A 23,704-nucleotide genomic window follows, 5' to 3' on the forward strand; every position below is an offset into this window, starting at 1 on the left:
ATATCTTGCCATTACACTTTCCTGAAAAACACTGAGGGTTTATTTTCATTTATCTAGTTGATTAGGTTAACATCTGAAATAAGAAGTTGCCCTTCTGTGCATCATTTCAACATTTCATTCATTCAACAAATATTAACCAAAGCACCTGTTCCATGCTCGGATCTGTACTGGGCACTGGGTATGGAGTGATGAATAAAACAGCCATTGTCTCTGCCCTCAGGGAACTTACTTTCTTCTGGGAGAAGGGAGAAAACTGTAATAGGTGCCATGAAGGAAACACATAAAGGCCTGAGATAGAGAGACCTGAGAGGGAAGGGCACTGATGTTCAAACTGGTAGTTGGCAAAGGCTTTTCTGAGGAGGAAACACACAAACAGATGTAAAATATGAGAGGTAGCTGGCTATATGACAAGTAAAGAGGGAATCATTCATACTTCTCAAACTAAACTAATTGTCATCATTGTTATCGTGAGAACACACACAGCTCTCATCCTTAAAAATCCTCCTTAAAACCATCATTCTCAGCAAACTAATACAGGAACAGAAAACCAAACACTGCATGTTCTCACTCATAAGTGGGAGTTGAACAATGAGAACACACGGACACAGGGAGGTAAACATCACACACCAGGGCCTGTCAGAGGGTGGGGGACAAGGGGAGGGAGAGCATTAGGACAAATAGCTAATGCATGCAGGGCTTAAAACCTAGATGACAGGTTGATGGGTGCAGCAAACCACCATGGCATATGTATACCTATGTAAAAAACCTGCACGTTCTGCACATGTACCCCAGAACTTAAAGTATTTTTTAAAAAATCCTGTCTTACCCCACTTTCTTACCAGCCACGGTCCTGTTTCTGTGCTCCTCTTTGCAGCAGAACTCCTTGAAGGGTTGCCTGTGTTTGTTTCCACTTGCTCTTCTTTCATTCTCTAATAATCCTGTCCCGTTCAGGCTCCCCCAACCCCAAAACTCCATTGAACCTGCCCTTGTCAGGGTCACCATTGACTCCATCTTTTACTTCTCACATTACTAGACTCATTTGGAGTATTTGACAGAGTTAATTTCTCCTCCTGCCTGGTAGAGGTTCTCTTGGTTTCCAGGACTCAGCATTCTCTTGGTTTTCCTTCTGCCTTGCTGGTCGCTGCTACGTAGGAAGGGAAGATTTACAGGTTTTTCTGCCTCCTGACCCTATAATGGTGAAGTCGCCAGTGGCTGCAAAGCTCTTAGTCTTCATTCTTTCTCTATCTGCCCTCTTTTCTTTGGTGATGGCACTCAGTCTCATGGCTTTTAATATGCCAACGACACTCAGATTTGTATCACCAACTTGGACTCATCTCCTGAATTCCAGACTTGTATATCTAACTACCAAATTGACATCTCATGATATCAGGATGACATCTCACATCCAAGACTGAGCTCTTCATCTCACCCTCACCCAAGCCTGCTCCACTTGTGGTCTTCCCCATCTCAGGTGATGACAACTCCATCCTTCTGGTTTCTCTGCTTAAATATCTTGGAGTTGTCCTTGAGTCTTCTTTCCTTTCACACCTACACTCAGTCTCTTATAGGAAGTTACTTTCATTGTTCCTTCCAAGTGTATCTATTACATCTTTTCAGTGTTAATATGACCACCTGGTCTGAGCCATTTCATCTCTCATCTGGTTACTGCAATAGCATCTTCCCTGCTTATAACCATTCATTCTCTTTGTATAGCTTTTTTTTTTTTTTTAACTTCTCACATTACTGACTCGTTTGCCTCGACTGTTGCCTAGGCTGGTCATAAAATCCTGGGCTCAAGCGATCCTCCTGCCCCAGCCTCCCAAGTAACTGGGATCACAAGTGCCCGTCATGCTCAGCCCCTGTACAGTATTCTTAACACAACACAATAAGGCTTTTCAACGTCACTGCTTTGCTGACTGCCCAGCAACGGCTCCCCATTTCACTCAGAATGAAAATCAAAGTGCTCACAATGCCCATAAGTCCCCGATGCTGTAGCCACTAATTTGCTTTCTGGCCTGATCTCCCACTATCCCTGTGGGCTTTTCTGCATCCATACTGGCCTTCCTTTTGTCTTTCAAGCATGCCAGGCAGTCCTCCAGCTTAAGACCTTTGTACTGGCAGTTCCTGCAGCCTGGAGCATTTGTCTCCCAGACATTTGCAGTGCCAACTCCCTCACCTTTTCTCTTGCCTTGTTCTATTCTTTTTTCTGTTGCAGCTGTGTTTACATATTGTATATTTTACTGAACTTTTTTTATTCATACTTACTTATGGCACCACTCATGAGAAAGGAAGCTCCCATCCCTTTTGTTCACTGATATCAAAGCAGCTAGAGCAGTACGGAGCACTTCTGCTGCATAAAGGAAGAAACCAATTTTCCTTTGCAAATCGGCTCCGCTTCCTAATTTCTGCCATGGATTCTGCCATGATCCTTTTCTTCTCAGATTGAAATCTTGGAGTAATCTTTATTCTTTCAATCAGTCCATCATTGTCCGTAATCCATTTGGAGTTCTCTCAGCCTCACTCTGAATTGTGTCCCTGAGTCAGGGGTCCCTTCCTATTCCCCAGCCATGTGAATTTCCCAGGCCCTCATTACCTCTCCTGGGAGTTTTGTTTATCCTTGCTCTGGTCTCTTCCCCATCCAGTGCACCTTGTACACCTCTGCATGATAAATCTTTCAAAAGTACAGCCTTAGTCATGTCACTCTTTGTCTGGCAAGTAAATTTTTTAACCCAATATTTAAAGGTACATAAACAAGAAACTGAGGAAGGGAGGAGTCGGAGCCTGGGGGCAGAGGAATTGAATCCTGGCAGAGAAGAATTTGGAGGAAAAATACCTTTTAGGAACCTTATTCTTTCCCCTCCCCAAAGAGAAAAAAGTTTGTTTGTTTGTTTGTTTTTCTTTGAAATTTTATTTCCAAGACCTTTGGATATTTTTAGGTATCCATCAAAATGTTATGAGCATCATGAATTTTACGGACCTGAACACACCAAATATATTGAGCACTATTAAAAATGCATAGTGGAAAATAAAAGACACCCACAATTTCCTTTTTGCCAAATATATTTTGGTTTCCCCAGATTTAAGAAAAAAATTCAGGCCGGGCGCGGTGGCTCAAGCCTGTAACCCCAGCACTTTGGGAGGCCGAGACGGGCGGATCACGAGGTCAGGAGATCGAGACCATCCTGGCTAACACGGTGAAACCCCGTCTCTACTAAAAATACAAAAAACTAGCCGGGCGAGGTGGCGGGCGCCTGTAGTCCCAGCTACTCGGGAGGCTGAGGCAGGAGAATGGTGTGAACCCGGGAGGCGGAGCTTGCAGTGAACTGAGATCCGGCCACTGCACTCCAGCCTGGGCGGCAGAGCGAGACTCCGTCTCAAAAAAAAAAAAAAAAAATTCAGCTTGAGCCTCATGGTTATCTGAATACTCAGCCTTTCTATATATTTGTATGTTATCTTTCTACCCTACTTCTATTATTCTGTAATATATCAGCTACAGTTCAGTCAACCAAATCACCCATTGTTTTCCTTCTCCTGGCTATTGTCCTCAGTTTCCTGTCCTTCCTTGTGTAGGAGGCCCAAGGCTATGCCTCTTGGCAGCCTCAGCTCCAGACTTATTTTACTATAGTTATTTATTTTTCTATTTCTTTGAATCTGTGAAATCTGTATACATATCTATCAATCAATCATCTCTATAGCTATCTGTCTGAAATTATATATGCAAAGTCCCTATCAAATGATTCATGCATTTGTTCATTTCTTCAAAAGTTTTCTCTTTACTGTTTCTCACATTTTTGTTAGCTATTGAAGCATCAAGTGTCAGCGTTAGATATGGGTTCTTTTTCACTCATTTTTTCATTCGTTAAAAAATGTTCCACAGAATGGAAGAAAATATTTTAAAAGACAAAGGATTGTTATCCGATATACAAAGACACTTAAAACTCAACAGTAAGAAAAAAGAACAACCTGAAAATGGGCTTAAGTCCCAAATAAACACCCCAACAAAGAAGATATGCAGATGACAAATAAGCATATGAAAAGACCCTCAACATCAATAGTCCTTAGGGAATTGCAAATTAAAGCAACAATGAGATACCAGACATAGCTGTTAGAATGGCCAAAATCCAAAACACTGACAACACCAAATGCTGGTGAAGATGTGGAGCAACAGGAACTCTCATTCTTTGCTGGTGGGAATGCAAAATGGTACAGCTACTTTAGAAGACAATTTGGCAGTTTCTTATAAAACTAAACATATTGTTATCACATGATCTAACAATCATGCTCCTTGGTGTTTACCCAAATGAGTTGAAAACTTACGTCCATGCAAAACACTGCACATGAATGTTTATGACAACTTTATTTATAATTGCCAAAACTCAGAAGCAATCAAGATATCTGTCAAAAGGCAAATGGATAAACAAACTGTGGTATCTTCATACAGCGAGATACTATAAGAGATAAAAATAAGTGAGGCACTAAGCCACAGAGCCATGGAGGAGCACTACATGCATAGTACTTAAAGAAAGGAGCCAATATGCAAAGGCTACATACCGTATGGTTCCAACTATATAGCCCTCTGGAAAAGGCAGAACTATGGAGACAATAAAAAGATCAATTGTTGCCAGGGCTTAGGGTGGGGGAGCGATGAATAGGTGGGGCACAGAAGATTTTTAGGGCAGTGGAACTTTCACTAGAGTTCCCATTTGGTGGAGACATGCCATTATACATTTGCCAAAACCCAATGTATAACACCAAGAGTGAACTCAAATGTAAACTGTGGCCTTTGGGTGATACTGATGGATAATGACGTGTTAGTGTTGGTTCATCAGTTGAGGCTGATGGTGGGGGAGGCTGTGTGTATGTGTCTGTGGGGAGGGGCTATGTGGGAACTCCATACTTTCCCCTCAGTTGTGCTGTGAATCACAAATGTCTCTCAAAAATATAGCCTATTAATTTTTTTTAAATGTTCACAATTGCCTACCTGCTAGGCACAAAGTAGTCAATTATTCCTGTCTAAAAAAGATATCAGCTTAGTGGGGTAGAAAAACAGATATATGAGCAAAAACTGGAAAGGTGAGATGTATACTCAGAATCCTTGTGAATGACCGACCCAAACACCCAGGCCCCTTGTTCCCTGACCCTGTGGTCCGTGCCATCCCCTGTGACTCCATTTCTGCCACTCCCTTCCATGGCCTCACCCTGCATCTGATCCTCTCACAGAAGTCTTCCACCTCTGACATTATAATCCTGTCTCTGCTTATCCTTCGTATCTCTCTCTGACTTCCTCAAATGTTCCTCAGTCCTCTCCAGCAATTTGCCCCACCATATGTCTCTTACCTTGCAGCCCTTGCCATCTTCAGTTTTCTTCCTATTCTACCTAGGCTACCTGATCCAGCCCTGTAGCCCCTTCCTATCTCTATCCTAAAACAGCCTTACGTTGTCCTTTGCATACCCACCTGATAACACTCCACCTCTGGATGACCCCACCTCTCGACCCTACACCTTGTATGGAGAGTCCATACAAGAGTCACCCAGCGAGACATTGTGGACCCAACACACCCCAGGGCCGGCCCTCTGCATTGTGAGGAAGTTGCAGTTCACCCTTAACTCTCCTGCTGGAGCTCTCCTGGCTCCTGAAATTTGACAGTAAACTCGGACACTAAAAGTTTTATCTGGAAATGATTGTCTGCTTAGGCCAGGTGTGAATGCATCCCCCTTCCACGCCCTTCCATTGAAAGGAACCAGTGAAGCTCTTTATCTGAAACACATTTCATGGTCATGGATGGCATCATTAACTACATTTTGACAGTAAACCCAGTTTAGTGGCCAAGGAGATCCAATGGGATGAGATTTTATTCCCTTCAATAACAAAAATCTGGTGTTAAGTTGGATTTTGTTTATATAGCATGAGGAATAAGTAAAGAAAGATACCTTAAAATCTCATAGGGGAATAAAGTCTTGCTTAAGGTAACTACTGTGTTGTCATGGTTCATTTTTTTGGAAACATGAAGGCATTCTGTTTAAAAATGGCAAAACTGGCTGGGCACGGTGGCTCACACCTGTAATCCCAGCACTTTGGGAGGCCAAGACAGGCAGATCACGAGGTCAGGCGATCGAGACCATCCTGGCTAACATGGTGAAACCCTGTCTCTATTTAAAAAAATACAAAAAATTAGCCGGATGTGTTGGTGTGTGCCTGTAGTCCCAGCTACTCCCAAGACTGAGGCAGGAGAATCGCTTGAACTTGGGAGGCGGAGCTTGCAGTGAGCCAAGCTCACACCACTGCACTCCAGCCTGGTGGATAGAGTGAGATTCTGTCTCAAAAAATCATAAAATAAAATTTTTTAAAAAGGCAAAACTTACTTTTCTTTTTTTTTTGCTTTTATGTATATATTTTGCACAGAACTGAAGACATCAAGGAGAATGTACTGGCGATTTTACTCATTGTCCTGGTTTCCCTCCTTGGATTTCTGACCTTGAGCCGAGGCTTTTGCAAAGATATGTGGGTGCTCCTCTTCTGCCTCGTCATGGCCAGCTGCCAGTACTCCCTGCTAAAGGCAAGACCACATCTAATTCTTACCAGTAGCGTGTGCTGTCACTAATGTAGCCTTGAAATCATGAGATGATGACACAGACACTTCTGATTTGTGTTTTAGAGTGTTCAGCCTGACCCCGCCTCACCAATACACGTAAGTTTCCAAATACAGGCAAGTAGTTTTTCTTGTCTGTCTGTGTTGAAGACAAGGAAAAAGCCAAAATCTAGTCAAAGGGCCAAGTCTGTACCTAGCTCTCTATATTGAATATAAAATGGAAATATCAAATATATATATAAGTGCATGGTGGCCAGCTTCCGGCTAGACCTGAGAGCATGGTGTGGGTGGTACGGGTGAAGGTGTGGGGCAGGGGGTGAAGAGTGCATGCAGAGTTTTTCCTATCCCACTGGATTCAAGTCAGCAGAGACTGAGCCATCTGGGGGGAAGATCCTACAGACGTTGCCATCAGACTGCCTGTCTTTGTGTCCTGATTCCTCCACTTGAATGCTTGACATTGAACAACCTACTGGGCCTCTTCATGCCTCATGTTCCCTATGTGTAAATAAGTCTAATGGAAATGCCTACATGGATTAAGTAATCCATGTATGTGCTATAACAGTGCCTGACACAGAGAGATTGCTCAATAAATGTTAGCTCTTTGTAGTGATATAATTATATGGGCATGAATCATTATTCTTATTTTTAAAATTTATTGTATATACTTATGGGGTACAGGGTGATGTTTTGGTGTATGTATACATTGTAGAATTATTATTATTATTATTATTATTTTTTTTTTTTTTTTTTTTTTTTGAGACGGAGTCTCGCTCTGCCGCCCAGGCTGGAGTGCAATGGCCGGATCTCAGCTCACTGCAAGCTCCGCCTCCCGGGTTCACGCCATTCTCCTGCCTCAGCCTCCCGAGTAGCTGGGACTACAGGCGCCCGCCACCTCGCCTGGCTAATTTTTTGTATTTTTAGTAGAGACGGGGTTTCACCGTGTTAGCCAGGATGGTCTCGATCTCCTGACCTCGTGATCCGCCCGTCTCAGCCTCCCAAAGTGCTGGGATTACAGGCTTGAGCCACCGCGCCTGGCCCATTGTAGAATTATTAAATCAAGCTGTTTGACATATCTATAACCACATATAGTTATTTTTTTCCTGGTGAGAACATTTAAAATCTACTCTCTTAGCAATTTTTGAGTATAACAGCGTATTATTATTAACTGTGGTCACCATACTATACAGAAGATCTTCAGAACTCCTTCTTCCTGTCCAGCTGAAACTTTGTACGCTTTAGCCAATCCTTCCTCATTCCCCATCCCACTGCCTCCTGGTAACCACCATTCTATTCTCTTTTTCTTTGGGTTCAACTTTTTTAGATGCCACATGTAAGTGACATCCTGCAGTATATTCCTTTTTGTGCCTGACTTAATTCACTTAACCTAATAATATCCTCTAGATTCATCAGTGTTGTTGCAAATGACAGGATGGTCTTCTTTTTTTTAGGCTGAATGATATTCCTATTATATGTGTATACCACATCTTCTTTATCCATTCATCTGTTGATGGACATTTAGGGTTGATATCATGTCTTGGCTGTTGTGAAGAGTGTTGCAGTGAACATGGTGATGTAGATATCTCTTGGACATATTGATTTTATTTCCTTTGGATATATCTTCAGAAGTAGGGTTGCTGGATCATATTCAAAAATAGAATTAAAAATTCTATTTTTATTATTTTTTTTGAGAAATCATACTGTTTTCCATAATGGCTGTACCGATTTCCATATTCACTAGTAGTATAGAAGGGTTTCCTTTTCTCCAAATCCTTGCCAACACTTGTTATCTTTTGTCTTTTTGATTAAAGCCATCATAACAGGCATGAGGTGATAGCTCATTGTGGTTTTAACTTGCATTTTCCTGAATCATTCATTCTTTTTACATGAAGCTAATCTCTTTATTCCACATTTTCACATATATTGTTAACTTTTCATCTCTGTAACTTGGAGCTAATTCGTAACAAAGACTCTGAGCTCACCTATGCTGATCTGTTGGTGCCCTGGCATTATTTTGTGAACTCTGAAACACACACATGTGCTTTCCTCTGAGCCTGCTGCCCCTTTGCTCATCCACAGTGGCCTACGGGGTGGGTGCTATGGGACAGGCAGTGCCCCTTGCAGGCATCTAGGCCACGTGCGTCTGTACCGAGTTCACTGCCAGGTAGACTCCCCAGCTCGCTAAGCAACTGTCTCCTTTGTTTCAACCCTCCCAATGAAAGAAAGCTTGATTTTCCCTCTGTTGTGCTTTTAAAAAAAATTATATCCAGGATTTAGAACCCGTTTTTCAATCTGTGATAGCTCCTGTTTAGCTCACAGTAATTACGAAAAGCTTATAATTGGACGATCACATGGCATGCATTGCTATCTTGTTAAATTCCTCTGTTCCCCATAATTGGTTTACATGTAATACATCTTCTTTTATCCTAGAGTCTGAATGTCAAGATAAGTAGAAGCAGCATAATTAGGGTATTGAGATGTATTGTTGTGATTATCATCAGAAATCTGGGTTAGGTGGTGTGAGAGAGATGTACAGCTTTGAAGCTTTTTTGTTCAAGCCCAACCTAGATGCCACATCACCTTTCTCCTGCCTTAGTCAACTCTCCTCACTCCTAACTGCACTTCAGTGTCGCTGTCTTTCTGCATGACTCTGGGGAGGGGTGTTCTACGCTGTTAAACATTCCTTTCCTGCATATCCTTTCAGAAATAATGCAGGACATGCCAGTAAAGGTGGATGGCAAGTACAGCTGCGTAATCCTTGTGGATTTGTAATGTCTGTTACTATGGCCCCTATGCCACTGCTCTAGGTTGGAGTTATATTATTTAGTTCCTAGAGGACTCAATCAAGCTGCTATTCCTTTATCTGAGCAAGCATGTCATATAGTGAGACAGTAAGAAATCGCTTTTGTAAGACATAGTCAGACATTTAACTATGTTTATTGCAGTAATTAATTTGCTGACACAGATTTCTAAGTAGATTAGTCTCTGATTTGGGTTGATATTTCTCCAGTACTTCTAATGAAGAAACAAAATATGGTAGCTATAAAATATTTCCTATTGCAATCTGACTGAACCATGTGGGTATTTAGAAGACAGATTTATTATCTCCCATTCGCAGATAGAAAGCTTTAGAAAGGAGATTGTCAGGAGCGGGAACCCAGGTTTGGGACACAGAGATGGTTCTCAAGCTTGCTGCTAATTTTTATTCATAATGGGCTGTGAAAGGAACCAAACTGCTTTTCAGACTGCACTACTTTGCACATTTGTGGAGGGTAGCTATTAATAAATTCAGCCAATTTTTGCTCTTAGAGTGATTGACAGACCTTTCTTTTTTGCTTGCTTCTAAGAGCACAGGTGGCATATTTTGAGCAAGTTGTTAAAATCAGAAGATAGTGAAATGAAAATAAAATTTTTGCATAACACTGTGTATTTCAGTTTTAAATGCAGAATTAATAATAATGGCATGACAACAGGTATGATACAGTAGCCCCTGGGGTCAAAAGAAATTAGTTTGATTCTAAAAGAAAATAAGTCTGGGAAAGCTTAGAAAGATTAGGAGTTGGATACTGTCTAACTGAAACTTTGCAATTTGAGGATCAGAGATGGCAATATGTTAATGGGGAATGAAGATATTAATTTGCTTACACAGGTGTCCATATAGAACTAACTGACAGTAACCACTAATAATAACCCAGAAAGCAAAGTTCAGTAGAATATCCAAGAGGCGGTGAAAAACTAGAGCTGTGTGCCCGGGATCACCTGGGCAAGGCAGAGGCAGAGCTCCATTTCCCGCCTCCCCTCTACTGGCTGGGACAGCACCCGGTAATCTGCATTTTTACACACTCCCAGGTCATTATGGTGGAGGCAAACACAGATCACACGTTGAGAAATATTGGAGTAACCAAAAGCATACAGGGTTCATATTTGAATCCAGCCTTACCATGTGTAAGCTGTGAGAGCCTGGGAAACTTACTTCTCTCAATCATAGGCTTTTCATCTGCAAAAGAGGAATAAATAATAAAACAGGATTGCAAGAGAAGGAAACAATGTAGCATCCCTGAGTGTTTAGCACAGTATCTGGCCCTGAAGCACTTAGCAATTGTTAGCAGTATTTTTATGTTTGTGCAAAATATGGATAATCAGAATAACATCAGTTGGATTTAATAAAGAATGCACTGGGCGGCTGGGCACAGTGGCTCACGCCTGTAATCCCAGCACTTTGGGAGGCTGAGGTGGGTGGATCACAGGGTCAGGAGTTCAAGACCAGGCTTGCCCAGATGGTGAAACCCCGTCTCTACTGAAAATACAAAAATTAGCCGGGCGCAGTGGCAGGTGCCTGTAATCCCAGCTACTCGGGAGGCTGAGGCAGAAGAATCGCTTGAACCTGGGTAGCAGAGGTTGCAGTGAGCCGAGATCACATCACTACACTCCAGCCTGGGTGACAGAGTGAGACTCTGTCTCAAAAAAAAAAAAAAAAAAAAAAAAAAGAAGAGCGCACTGGGCAATGTATGTAGTATGCCCAGTACAGGCTTTAGCGTATACTAGAGTATACTAAGTGTACTAAGTCCTCTGTAAATGTTTCCTTCCTCTTTACATATGTGTCTTGATTCCTTATAGTACAAACTGCAAAGAGTGAGGGCTACAGCTTGTTATGCATTCTATTCAATTAACTGTTGCTACTATTCAGTGAAGACATTTGGTATCTACTTCAGGTTATATAGAAAGTATTAGGAATTATTTTTTGTAAGTAAACCTTTTATTTTAGAATAGTTTTAAATCTACAGAAAAATTGGGAAAATGGTACTGAGAATGTCTGTATACCCCATTCTTAGTTTCACTGTATTAACTTCGTGCATTAGTCACAATATTATACATTTGTTGCAATTAATGGACCAATATTGATACATTATTATTAAAGTCCACATTTTATTCAGATTTTCTTGGTTTTTACCTAATATCCTTTTTCTGCTTGAGGTTCCCATCCAGGGCACCAAATTACGTTATAATAGCTACCATGTCTCTGTAGGCTCCTTTTGGCTGTGATAATTTCTCAGATTTTCCTTAAGCCTGAAAAAAAATTAGTCTGATTCTAAAAGGAAACAGTTTCTGGGCAACTTAAAAATATATAGGGTGAGGTGGATACTGGAAGAAATCCGAGGAACATAGACTGGCAATATACTAATAGCTTTTGATGACCTTGACAGTTTTGAGGACTCGTCAGGTAGTTTATACACATTTCTTAGTTGGGATTTTTCTGATGTTTATCTCATGGTAAGAATGGGATTATGGATTTCAGGAGGAAAACCACAGAGGTAACATGTTACATGGATCACATCACATCAACGGGACAAGTTATCAGTATGATTTGTCTCTGCTGATGTTGACTTTGATCACCTGGCCAACGTAGGGTTTATCAGAGGAATGATTTTGAATGACATGAAATAATTTCCCAATACTCAATCCTAAGAAATAAGAAGAAAACTAAAATTAGTTTTAGTGGATCTTGATGAAAAGTTCTCAAATAATATTCAATTGTGTCTTTGTTCAAAATGGTACTATTTAAAACAGAAACCATTGCAAATGATACTTAATGTCTACCATTGATTAAAGGCAGAATGTAGATCACCACTCTTTCTGCTCTCTTTCACTGCCTTTGAGGGCAGTGCTGAGACAGGAGGAAAATACATGAACTAGGAGGTAGCAGAATGGAGTGCCCTGGAAGCACTTGATGAACACTTTGATGCCCATTTCACTGCTGTCTTGCCTGGACAACTGCATCTGCCATTTTGTCATGGTTCACAGATCTGAAAGTTACGAAGTTGAACCTAACATAAATTGTTCTGTAGAATTCAACGATAAACTAAGCTTAAACAATCGTATTTGCCTATTTCTTTTCAATTTTTAAAGTAGCCTATCACATTTCTGCTATATTTAAATTGACATTGCATCTTAATATCTCAATAGTAACCGGTTGAGAATTATTTAACCCTTTGCCTGCTGCTTCTCTTCCATACAAAGAGAATTCTTTAAAATATTTCGAATTCTCTTGTATATACAAAGTGTGGATCATAAAATAGTTGCTGTTTAGGGTCGCAGTGGGGTGATGGGTGCCCACCCCCAGCTGTCCTTGTTTGCTCCACCCACATACAATGGGAACCAAAGAGCATTATGAACGTTTAGGATGGCTCTGAATGTACAAGTGAACTGCTAAAGCTAAAGTAAAAACGAAATCATCAACAACCACCAGAAAATAATGTTTAATTAAACTAACCGACACCATTGTGAGAAACCATAAAACACAGCAAACCTTTGTGGCAGTGATGAGACTTCAACGTACGTGACCATCATGTCACAGGGCAACAGCAGAGAAACGGGCAGGGAATGTCTGGGCTTTCTACACCTTCTGCAGGTAAAGAGCCCTGTTCTCTGCCCAGAGTCCTTTGCAAAAACTGACATCCTAAGACTATCACAGATGCTTTCCTCATTCTCTGAATTTGCTTCACATGAGTAACGTTCACATTCTGTGTTTAAAGAGTGACGATTATGAATGAAATTTTGTGATGTCAGGCTGAGTCCTTGGGTCTGGAGAATCCAGTGCCACATGTATGCCTCCCTATGGTCGGTGGAGGAAGCCAGGCAAATGGGGCTCCAGTCCTTACTCTGCCCTGCTGTTTTCTGTGCGTGAGGCCTGGGACAGTTTCTTCATCCTTATGTCTCAGTTTAGTCTTATCAAAAGGAGAATAGTATGTGCTTCTCAGGGTGTTCTGAGGGTTTGCTACATGAATACGCTTGAAGTACGTAGGACACTCAGTGCCTGGGATGCAGGAAAGGCCAGACAAACATTAGCTGTTGTGGCTGTTGTCATTTTACATCAGTTGTCAAAAAGAGTAGCTGGTCAGGAGAGGGAGGCAGCAGTGAGCTATGATCATGCCACTGCACTCCAGCCTGGGTGACAAAGCAAGATTTTTTCTTTCTTAAAATAAAAAAATGCTGAATGTGGGAGAGACAGGAACATCTGTCAACTCAGCAGGTGTCAGGGGCTGTCTGCTGTTCCGGGGAATGAAGCCTGGAGCTGGCACATGCAGCAGAGCTGAGAGGGAGGATGGAGGCAGCCTGGCCAGGCTGTGCACAGACCTCAGGTGATTCCCCTTGAGGCTAAGCCATGCGCCTCTACAATTTTCCCAGACACCCCAGCTCCCTTACAACAAAAACCTTTTCCCCGCCTTCACAACAACAGAACATTCGAAGGAGCTGACCCTTCCACTGTCTCTAAGAGGATAATTAGGATGGCCTCATCACTTAGCCACACACACTGCTGCTTGCCACAGGCAGGACTCCTGGAGTTTTTGTTCGAGTCTTGAACCTTGCTCCTTCTCTGCACTGAGACTAGCACTTGGGTCATGAGATGGCTTATGGAGGTAGGGCTAATGGAAAATGCAAATGTGCACAGAGATCTGCTTTTGTGCAATAGCCTTGCAAGATGCTCCACAGCTGAATTCCATTGGTGCTCCCCACAGTGTATTTTAAGGTTAAAAGCAGATGGGGCCTGATGGTGTCAAGTGAGTTTTTAAGAGATTATGATCAGACTTTAGCTGGTGGAGCTACTGGAATTTTTCTATTGAAAACATTAAAAAATCAGTCCTTAGGAGATTTGATGATTCATTCATATGTGGAAGTAGGTATTGAAGAGCAGGGACATTTTATTAGCAGGTGTTCTCAGAAATTGAGGCAAATAGAAGTAGCGACCAGGCACAGTGGCTCAGGTCTGTTATCCCAGCACTTTGGGAGGCCGAGTCGAGCGGATCACCTGAGATCAGGAGTTTGAGACCAGCCTGGCCAACATAGTGAGACCCCATCTGTACTAAAAATACAAAAAATTAGCAGGGCATGGTGGCGGGTGCCTGTAAAATCCCAGCTACTCGGGAGGCTGAGGCAGGAGAAAGACCTGAACCCAGGAGATGGAGGTTGCACTGAGCCAAGATCATAACACTGTACTCTAGCCTTGGGCGACAGAGTGAGACTGGGTCTCAAAAAAAAAGTGGTTTATGTGCCTTGCATTAGCAAAATGCTTATTATAGTTTAGGGACCCAAAACACAGGATGGGAAAATGTGGTAGCGCAGGAACATGGTGATGAGGGCAGGCTCTCTGTAACAGTGCTGTAAGTTTTGTTTCATAAATTACAGATACAAAGAAAACCTCCCCATGCCCAGTAAAGTTTGACTTGGAAGATTCAAAATAATATCTCAGACTGGTTAAAGGCCAAAGACTTTTAATTTTTAGAATAATGTATTTTTAACCTTTTAATACAAGAAAAAACTCAGAGCAAGTGGAAAGTAGCTATTTAATTCTATTTCCTAAACCATGCCAGTTTGAGGAAATGTCTCATTTGCGTGTGTATTTGTATACTGCATTGTTATTTATACCAACAAATTTATTTTGCTATTCACTTGATGAGAAATGCATTTAGATGGAACGTGGGCTTTAGTTTCAGTTTTAAAAAATGCAACAAAAGTATTCCCATACCCATTAATCTGCGACCTAGTTGGATTCAAAAGGAAATTTCATAAGAGTAGAAGTATTCTTAAGACTGAGCCTGGACTCTGGGCCAAACATAGCCAGCCTCCATGGACAGACTGTGTTTTTCTTCCTCTTAAAAGATGGTCTCAGAATAGGACGATTTCTATTATAGAAGCAGTGGCAATTTAAATTGCATTTCTAAATATAACATGTTCAAGGCAGTGACTTTAAAAATTCACATCTGAAACCATATCACTTTAATCCTTCCTTTTTACACTCGAGGCAGTTCATGAATTGCAAAAGACATTTTTCCCAATTCATTTTCATTGTGTTTTCTCCCCTGAATCTTATAAATTTGTGCATTGATTTAGGAGATGTAAATTTTTTGTTGGCTTTTGCCCTGGAAAGTTGATGTTGTATCTTTTCCTTAATTTTTCTATCCATTCAAGAAGAATAAAAAATAATTCTACTTTGCCTCATAACAATAGGTATAGGGATAAGATCAGGTCTGCTAAATATTTGGTACCCCTCACAGGGAAATGCTTTGTACATAGTATAAATAAGACATTTTTTAAGCTGAATGACTCCACTGTGCTACACTGAGACATTTTATGTAATCTCTGCAGGTATAACTTTGTACCCATATGGTCTTGCTTTCTAAGATACTAGGAAATTAAAGCCCACAAATTATAATTCTATTTCTTATTAATAGTGGCACCCAAGTGTAGAGCAAACAGTGGTTTAAATTAGTTTTGCACTTGAAATGAACAAGATGAATGGAAGTTTCACTGTTGGGGAAAGCATTGAATTAGATCTAGATTTTCTCTCAGGATGGTAATTAAATTTTCAGGTAAATCTTGTTGAGATTGATAGGCATAACTTTTTTTTGATAGTCTTATTCTGGTTTGGCAGAATAAGAATCAGACTTTTTTCTTTTCTTTTGTTCCTGTTTTTGTGTGTGTGTGTGTGTGTGTGTGTGTGTGTGTGTGTGTGTGTGTGTATGAATTGTGGTGGTTGGGGGAAAATGTGTTATATGGTATAAGTTATAAGATATAGTGTAAATTACTAATTATGAGGCTTTTGTCATTTAATCAAAATAAAAGGTACCATTCAGAAATTGTGTTTGTTTTCTAGGGACACAACCAAATCATAACATATAGCAGACCAATCTATTTTTGTGTGCTGTGTGGCCTTATTTTGCTTCTTGATACAGGGGCCAAAGCCAGGCACCCTCCCAGTTACATTGTGTATGGCCTGAAGCTCTTCTCTCCAGTGTTTCTCCAATCAGCTAGGGACTACCTAATAGGTGAGTTAATTACGGGCTTGTGGGGAAGAATATGGTGGGTGGGGGTATGTCTTGCCCTTGTCTTCTGAATTTCTAAGCTTCCTTACTTCATTATTGAGTGAAGAGATGTGTATTTTCCTCTTGGCTCGCGTATCTACTGAAGACTGTCTGGGAGCCCAAGCCTCAAGGCATCCAACTGTGGAATTATTTTTAAAGGATTTTGATATTTATGACCAAGAAGTTGTAGCAATATAATGTTCGTTATAATAATGCCCATTGTAATAATGCCAATCTGGGCTGGGCACGGTGGCTCACGCCTATAATCCCAGCACTTTGGGAGGCTGAGGCGGGTGGATCACCTGAGGTCAGGATTTCAAGACCAGCCTGGCCAACATGGTGAAACCCCGTCTCTACTAAAAAGATACAAAAAAATTAGCAGGACATGGTGGCGCATGCTGGTAATCACAGCTACTCAGGAGGCTGAGGTGGGAGAATCGCTTGAACCTGGGAGGCGGAGGTTGCGGTGAGCCGAGATCACGCCATTGCACTCCAACCTGGGCAACAAGTGAAACTGTTTCTCAAAAATAAATAAACAAATAAAAAAAAAATGCCCATCTGCAGAATAGTTGTTATGGTTCCTGCTGGGGCTGGTTTTGCCATCGGGGTAGCAGCATGAGTGGGCATGGTTCTCAGTCCAGGCGGAGACCTGGATACTCAGATCACCCAGTCTTCCACCAATCCCTTTGCTTGACTTAAGGTTGAAGCAGTATTTGATATAAAATGCTCTGTTTAAACGAGTCACCTGCATGGTTTTGAGTCCTGACTCTGGAGCCAAACTGCTGATGGTTTGAATTCCAGCTTTGCCACTCTATTAAGTATATGACTTTGAGCAAAACTTAACTGTGATATAAAGGCAAAAATATTAGCCACCTCAGAAATTACTGAAAGTTTTCAATGAGTTGGTATACTTTGACATAGAGAGCAGTGCTGGGCACCAAGCATCAGCTGTTGTTGTCCCTATTATGCAAAGTGGTTGCTCTGACTGCATATGCTCTGAGAATTCTTGCAGAGACATCCAGGGGTTTGCACACCTGCCAGTTTGTTATTGTCTGTGATCACATTGACCAGCTGAGTTGATAAAGGGTAGCTTCTACCAACATCACTAGCTGGATCTCTCGCTTGCCAGCTAGAAATCTTACTCAAGAGACTGTCAAAGCCTCTGGTCCCACATCATCCTTTCCCAACCTCCGTGACAGCCCTCCCGAATCTCTCTAGTGGAACTAGGGAGATGCCCAGGTATGGTGTAAGCTTTGTTTGTGCTCCTTATAGGTGAAAACCCTGGTAGGCACTCCACCCTCCGGCTTCCTGTTCCTCTTCCTGCTGCATTGGTACTGAACTCTTCACTCTTTACTCCCCCCATGCCCAACCCACCACAAGCCCCCCTTTCTATGCATCCTCAACACATCTTTTCCTATTACATCATGTGAGAAGCAGAGTAGCTTCTTCTTTTTTTTCTTTTTTTTTTTTTTCTTTTTTTTTTTTGAGGCAGTGTCTCACTTTGTCTCCCAAGCTGGAGTACAGTGACACAATCTTGGCTTACGGCAACCTCCACCTCCTGGATTCAAGCGATTCTCCAGCCTCAGCCTCCCAAGTAGCTGGAATTACAGGCATGTGCCGCCGCACCTGGCTAATTTTTGTATTTTTAGAAGAGATGGGGTTTCCCCATGTTGGCCAGGCTGGTCTTGAACTCCTGACCTCAAGTGATCTACCCACCTCAGCCTCCCAAAGTGCTGGGATTACAGGCGTGAGCCATTGTGCCCAGCCAGAGTAGCTTCTTAATGCCAAAGGGTTACGCACCATGCTTCGGAGAACCTCTGAGTTCAATTAGTAAACACAAACATGTTGGGAAAAAAATAACAGATCCATAATTTGATCTCCCAGTCAGTGCCCTCCTGCCCAAGAATATTTGCTTCTATCCTTCCTGATTTTTTTAGTTTACTTTTTTTTTCAGTCCTATTGGTTGGAGCAAACACATACACAAGAAAGGCCTTCTGTCATTCTTATTATTTTATAACTTAGCACGCCCATATTCCTCACTAAGTCGGCTGCAATGAAGAAATCACAGTTTGAGTAGACAGAGATGCTCACTCATGATCGCACACTTTGCAGGGCCATCCTTTCCTGCCATCTTCTTTTTGCAAACAGCAGTGTTGGAGTCCACAGCTCAAGGGCACACGAGGACCTGGAGATTAGAGAAGGAGAAAGCATAAAATAATTTTGGAAGATGTCCAAGAAACAGTTGTCTATGTCAAAATGCTGCCTTTTCTCTCTCTGCACTCCACACTCCATCTTGGGCACCCCCAACCACCTTTTCCTGGGATCTTGAATGTGGGTTAGTGTTGATAGAGTGCCACCTCTTACAGGTCACAGGGATCTGTGGCTTGAGCTGGAGACGTAACTACTGTGACCCCTTCTCACCTCCTTATCACACATTGTGTGGTCCCTTCTCATCTCTGTCTCACACAGTGTGTTCCTTCTATTCGGAAGCTGTTTTGCGGCCTCCCCTGTCCTTCATTATGCTGGCTTATGACACCTTATTTCCGTAAGTTTGACCCCATTGTCTGTCCTCTCACTACCCACACTTTCATAGTCCTTAGTCCATTTTCTAGCAATCTGCTCGCATTGTTAATACTGAAATAATGCCTGTCTCTCTCACTAGCTTATTTGCTCAGAAAAGGCAAGGCAGAGACCCTGCCTACTTTCTTACCACTGAATCCTTAGCAGTGTCTGGCATTTAGAGGCACTAAATAAACATCTGTTGAAAGGATGAACTAATGAATATAAAAGTCTGTGTTTTTGTTTTGTTTTTTTTTTTTTTTTTTGAGAGGGGGTCCATCTCTATTGCCCAGTAGAGTGCAGTGGCCCGATCTAGGCTCACTGCAACCTCTGCCTCCTGGGTTCAAGCGATTCTCCTGCCTCAGCCTCCCAAGTAGCTGGGATTACAGGCGCGTGCCATCATACCTAGCTAATTTTTGTATTTTTAGTAGAGATGGGGTTTTGCCATGTTGGCCAGGCTAGTTCCGAACTCCTGACCTCAGGTGATCCACCCGCCTCGGCCTCTCAAAGTGCTGGGATTACAGACGTGAGCCACCATGCCTGGCCGAAAGTCTGCTTTAAGTACTAAGGAGATTAATGTACAATAACTTTCGGAATACTTCCCATTCATAAGTCAGAGAAGGCTACAGTCCGTTTGGACCGTTTAACTCAGCACTTAGAATAAGTAGGGACTTAATAAGTGCCTTTGCCAATAATCTGTAGAAAGAAGTTTGGGGGCACGAAAAGCATGATGTGTCTTCCATTTACAAATTGCTTTTATGTACATTGGTCTCTCCCCCATTGCTGGTTTTTAAAATTTTTGTTTACTACTGTAAAAAAGTCAACTTTGGAATAAGTGTAGTTGTCTTGGTGTGGTAAACTTACAATGGCATTGGAATGTGAGATGTTATTAAAGCTCAAAAAGTAAGACCTTAATGTCTTAAATAATTGGTAAAAGTCTAAGCTTTTACTTTTAGCAATAACCCTTGTTCTAGAATATCCTACTAGGTATGCATATTCTTATTTTATTTTAGTTTTTATATCAATTTCATTAGGGATTGGAGAGGGAACATTCTTATCTTTTTCACTGGAATTCCCTTTCCCTCATTAAAGCTTCTCCCTAATACATATTTTTGTTTGCTTGTCAACAGTGACAAGTAAAAATGGCGATAAAAAATCCAGCAAGCTGATTAAATAACTTCTGGGGTAAAGATAAATAGAAAAATAGAACAATAGCAATCCCTATGGAATGAATGTGTTAAACATACAAATTTGCACTGAGCAGGAAAAGGTTGCGAAACAAATTTACAACAAATGGGAGAGAAAGGAAAGAGGTGGAGGCTTACACTATTTTTCTGACTTTATGAGGGAACACAAGGGCAACTTAAAGTCATTTCTTCTTTGTGGACCTTATTCTCTCTACTCCCTCCACTAGCAAGGGATGTAAGCAGTCTAAAGCTGCTGCCACTGCTATATAGAGGAACTAGAAAGGAGAGAAGAAAAACATTAGGAGAAAACAAAAGGTTATTAGGAGGAAAAAGAAGTGTACAGATCTAGGAAGTGTAATGCTTCCTAGAGCCGCTATAACAAAGTACTCCCCACTGGGTGGCTTGGAACAACAGAAGTTAATTGTCTTGCAGTTCTAGAAGCCAGAAGTCCAAACTCAAGGTGTTGTCCAGGCCATGCTCCCTCTGAAAGCGCTAAAGAAGGACCTGTTCCGGGCCTCTCTCCTTGGCTTGTAGATGGCATTCTTCTCCTGTGTGTTCATATGGTCTCCCCTGTATGCGTGTGTGCCTCTATGTCCAAATTTCTCCTTTTCATAAGGACACCAGTCATATTGAATTAGGGCCCAGGTGGACCCTAAGGGCCTCAGCTTAACTCAATAATCTGCAAAGACCCTATTTCCAAACAAGGTCACATTTAGAGTTACTGGGAGTTAGAACTTCCACACCTTTTATGGGAACATAATTCAGCCCATAATGAGGAGCGTTTAAGAAAAAGGACAAGGCAGAAGGAAGAATTACGTACATGTGACATCGTTTCCCATGGATTTATCATGCTTCTCATGCTGTGTTGGGTGCAAGTGGTCCTCCTCTGGCCGGTGCTAGGGAGCTTGGAGTGTTTCCTAGAGCAGTGTCTTGTTGGTGATGTTTCGGTTACCCACTGCCACTCCTGGTTTCTGCAATTAAACCATCACCCTGTCAGAGCGGGAGGAGGGGCAGAGGAGAGGGCCAGACAAGGAGCAAGGCCAGTCCAGTATCAGCAGCTCCTTTTGCCTCCTTGTGCAGAAGAGATCAAATGCCTGAGCCAGTGGTATGAGAGGAGTCAGCTGGACATGGGGCAGGTGGGAAGGATGGAGAAACTCCTTGTCATGTATAATGCGAGGAGAGAAGCATCTCAGAGAAGAAGGAAACGTCAGATGATTGAAGGAGGAGAAATTCAGGTGAATTAAGGAGGTAGAAGCACAGAATAATATTCCTACGTAATTTCTTTTTCTTTTATGATCCCTCATATATGTTCAGAATATTACTCTGTGCACTTTTCCTTTCATTATAAGAAAAAATGTTCTTTATTTTTATTCCCAGGAATAAGGTGAAAGTTATTCGTCCGCAGTCATTTCCTGTGTTCAGTCAGAGACTGGTGACCTCTGGCTGGAATTTACATTACTTTCCATTTGGGAAGCTTCAGCAAAAGCCTCTGAGTGAGACTGGCTTTGAAATTATCCTATGGGTGAGAAAGCCAAAAGGTCTCTGATTCTTAGTACCATATTTCAAAAGGAGCAGTAACAAAACTAGAGTGTGCCTGGAGGAATGTGTAGCCACATGGCCTATATGGGGTCTGGAAACTGGGTAATGGAACTGGGAATGTCCAACCCAGGGAAGAAACACTTGAGTGCTAGAGGTACCCACAATAGCTTCAGATCCTTAAAATGCTGCCAGGTTGAAGGGGAGGGATTTTATTCTCTTTTGTAGCCGTAACAACTAGTTCCAGCAGATAGCAGGTGGATTACAGCTCAGTACAGAGAAGCCAGTGAAACGGTTTGGGTTAGAGCTGCCCCACAGTAGAGTAGGTGTTGCTTAGTGAAATGAGTTCTCTGGCGTGGAAAAACTTCAGGCAAGATGAAAGGTCCATCAGTTGTAGCCCGGGTCCAAGCACTGGATGGGTTCTTTATCAAATGGCCACTGCTCTGTGTTTTTTATTTTTGTTTTTCTCAGACCTGAGAGTTTTATGTTACATTTTTGGTCCTTACGTTTATAAATCCCTGACAACAATAATGCATGTTCAATAATGGAGATTGTAACTTTGGAGATGAGTGGAAGTTTTAGAACCAATTACTGGATTGTACTCACCTTTCCCTAAACACCCAGACGTCCCATTTCTATGTCTTGTTTAAAGGCTCATTTCTTGACCTCAGTCCGTATGAGGTCAATTAGTTAATACACAGATAGAGCATATTGAAGACACACAATATATACATTCACATTGACTTCAGAGGCTTTAGTTTTATCTCTGTGCCATTTTAATTCTGCCTGCTTGCCCCTCAGACCTGCAAATATGGTAATTCATATCACTCACATTTGATAAAAATGTGATAAATCAAATCACATTTGATAAAAAGTAGCTTAAGCCACTATATTTTTATTTATGAATTTTGCTTAAAAAGAAATGGAACTGTGCCAGAAGTTTCTGCCTTGACTATAATTATTAAGGAAAATAAAAAGTTAGAAAGAAGAGAGAGAAAATTATAGACCCACTCAGTGTGCTAACAGAAAATGTTTGTTCACAGGGAAAATTATGAACAGCCACAAAGACTTTAATTTTTCACTTCTGGGAAAAAAAAAAAGAACAAAATAATTTCAGCAATTTCAAGTGTCATTTTCCTAAAGTCCTGGTAACATAACAAGCATTTGGCTGCTTTTTCCTTCACGTTCAGTGCAACCTGACAGATGAGACACATGGACTCCCTCTTCCTCCCATTCCACCTCCACGACATTTATTTTAAAGACTAGAGCTTTCCTCCTCCAGTATGTTTTGGAGAGGATCTAGTGCATGGGCCTCTCTGTTGACTGCTGTGCTTCCTGTATTGTTTCATTAAGTTCCAATTCTACACCCACAGCCAGAGCATCTCCGGGGATGACTTTCTGGTATTTCTTACCATTTTATCTTCCTCATGCCATTTTTCACTGTCTCCTAATTCTTCTCACTTCTTTGGGTTTTGTTGCATTGGCTAATGTATTTCTTATACAGAATACCTCTTTATCCTTGATTTACCAAATAGCTCCCAATATTTGGCTTTGTCTTTGATGTGATTCCACACCTAGACTTTTCTCTGTAGTTCTTCATTCTCAGAGTAGTCTTTGTCACCCAGGCATACAGCATTTTGAAAGGTAAATAAGAGATCTCATTGGACCTTCCCTCTGCCCCGATCTGGAATTGGCAGATATAGCATAGCACAAAATTGTCATTGCTGGGTTTTGACCCCAAAGTAAAGAGAAGCTCTTCTCAGTTTGTTTGAAATTTTATGGAATTTTGTGGATTAAAATTTATATGTTCATGACTATATGTTCTGTAATCAAATTTCTGTTTATTTCTTGTATCTCTCTATGGAAACTGCAAAAGAAATTATGTCTTATATAGTTATGTCTAGCATATCAGTATTTGTGCCTTTTTGTCTGCATTGATTGAAAAATAAACTGCTTTCGGGTGCTCTACTTTTTT

At 41.5% G+C, this 23,704-nt stretch overlaps 1 protein-coding gene across 17 annotated transcripts in view; it reads left to right on the top strand.

Moving 5' to 3' along the window:
- PCNX2 (pecanex 2) overlaps positions 1-23,704 on the top strand; it is a 309,218-nt gene that overhangs the window by 71,798 nt on the left and 213,716 nt on the right. For 14 of the 17 annotated variants that reach the window (XR_012414710.1, XM_015440348.4, XM_005539760.4 and 11 more), the window contains 3 exons: positions 6,404-6,557; positions 6,657-6,689; positions 16,240-16,411. Coding sequence is in view for 13 of the 17 variants with exons in the window: in XM_015440348.4 (XP_015295834.3) it covers positions 6,404-6,557; positions 6,657-6,689; positions 16,240-16,411 (359 nt within the window). In the remaining 4 variants the exon portion in view is untranslated. The remainder of the gene's footprint in view (positions 1-6,403; positions 6,558-6,656; positions 6,690-16,239; positions 16,412-23,704) is intronic. The other 3 variants (XM_073995457.1, XM_073995478.1, XM_073995508.1) reach the window with 1 other exon arrangement.

The sequence above is a fragment of the Macaca fascicularis genome, chromosome 1 (assembly GCF_037993035.2).
Source record: "Macaca fascicularis isolate 582-1 chromosome 1, T2T-MFA8v1.1".
NCBI classification, from domain to species: Eukaryota; Metazoa; Chordata; class Mammalia; order Primates; family Cercopithecidae; genus Macaca; species Macaca fascicularis.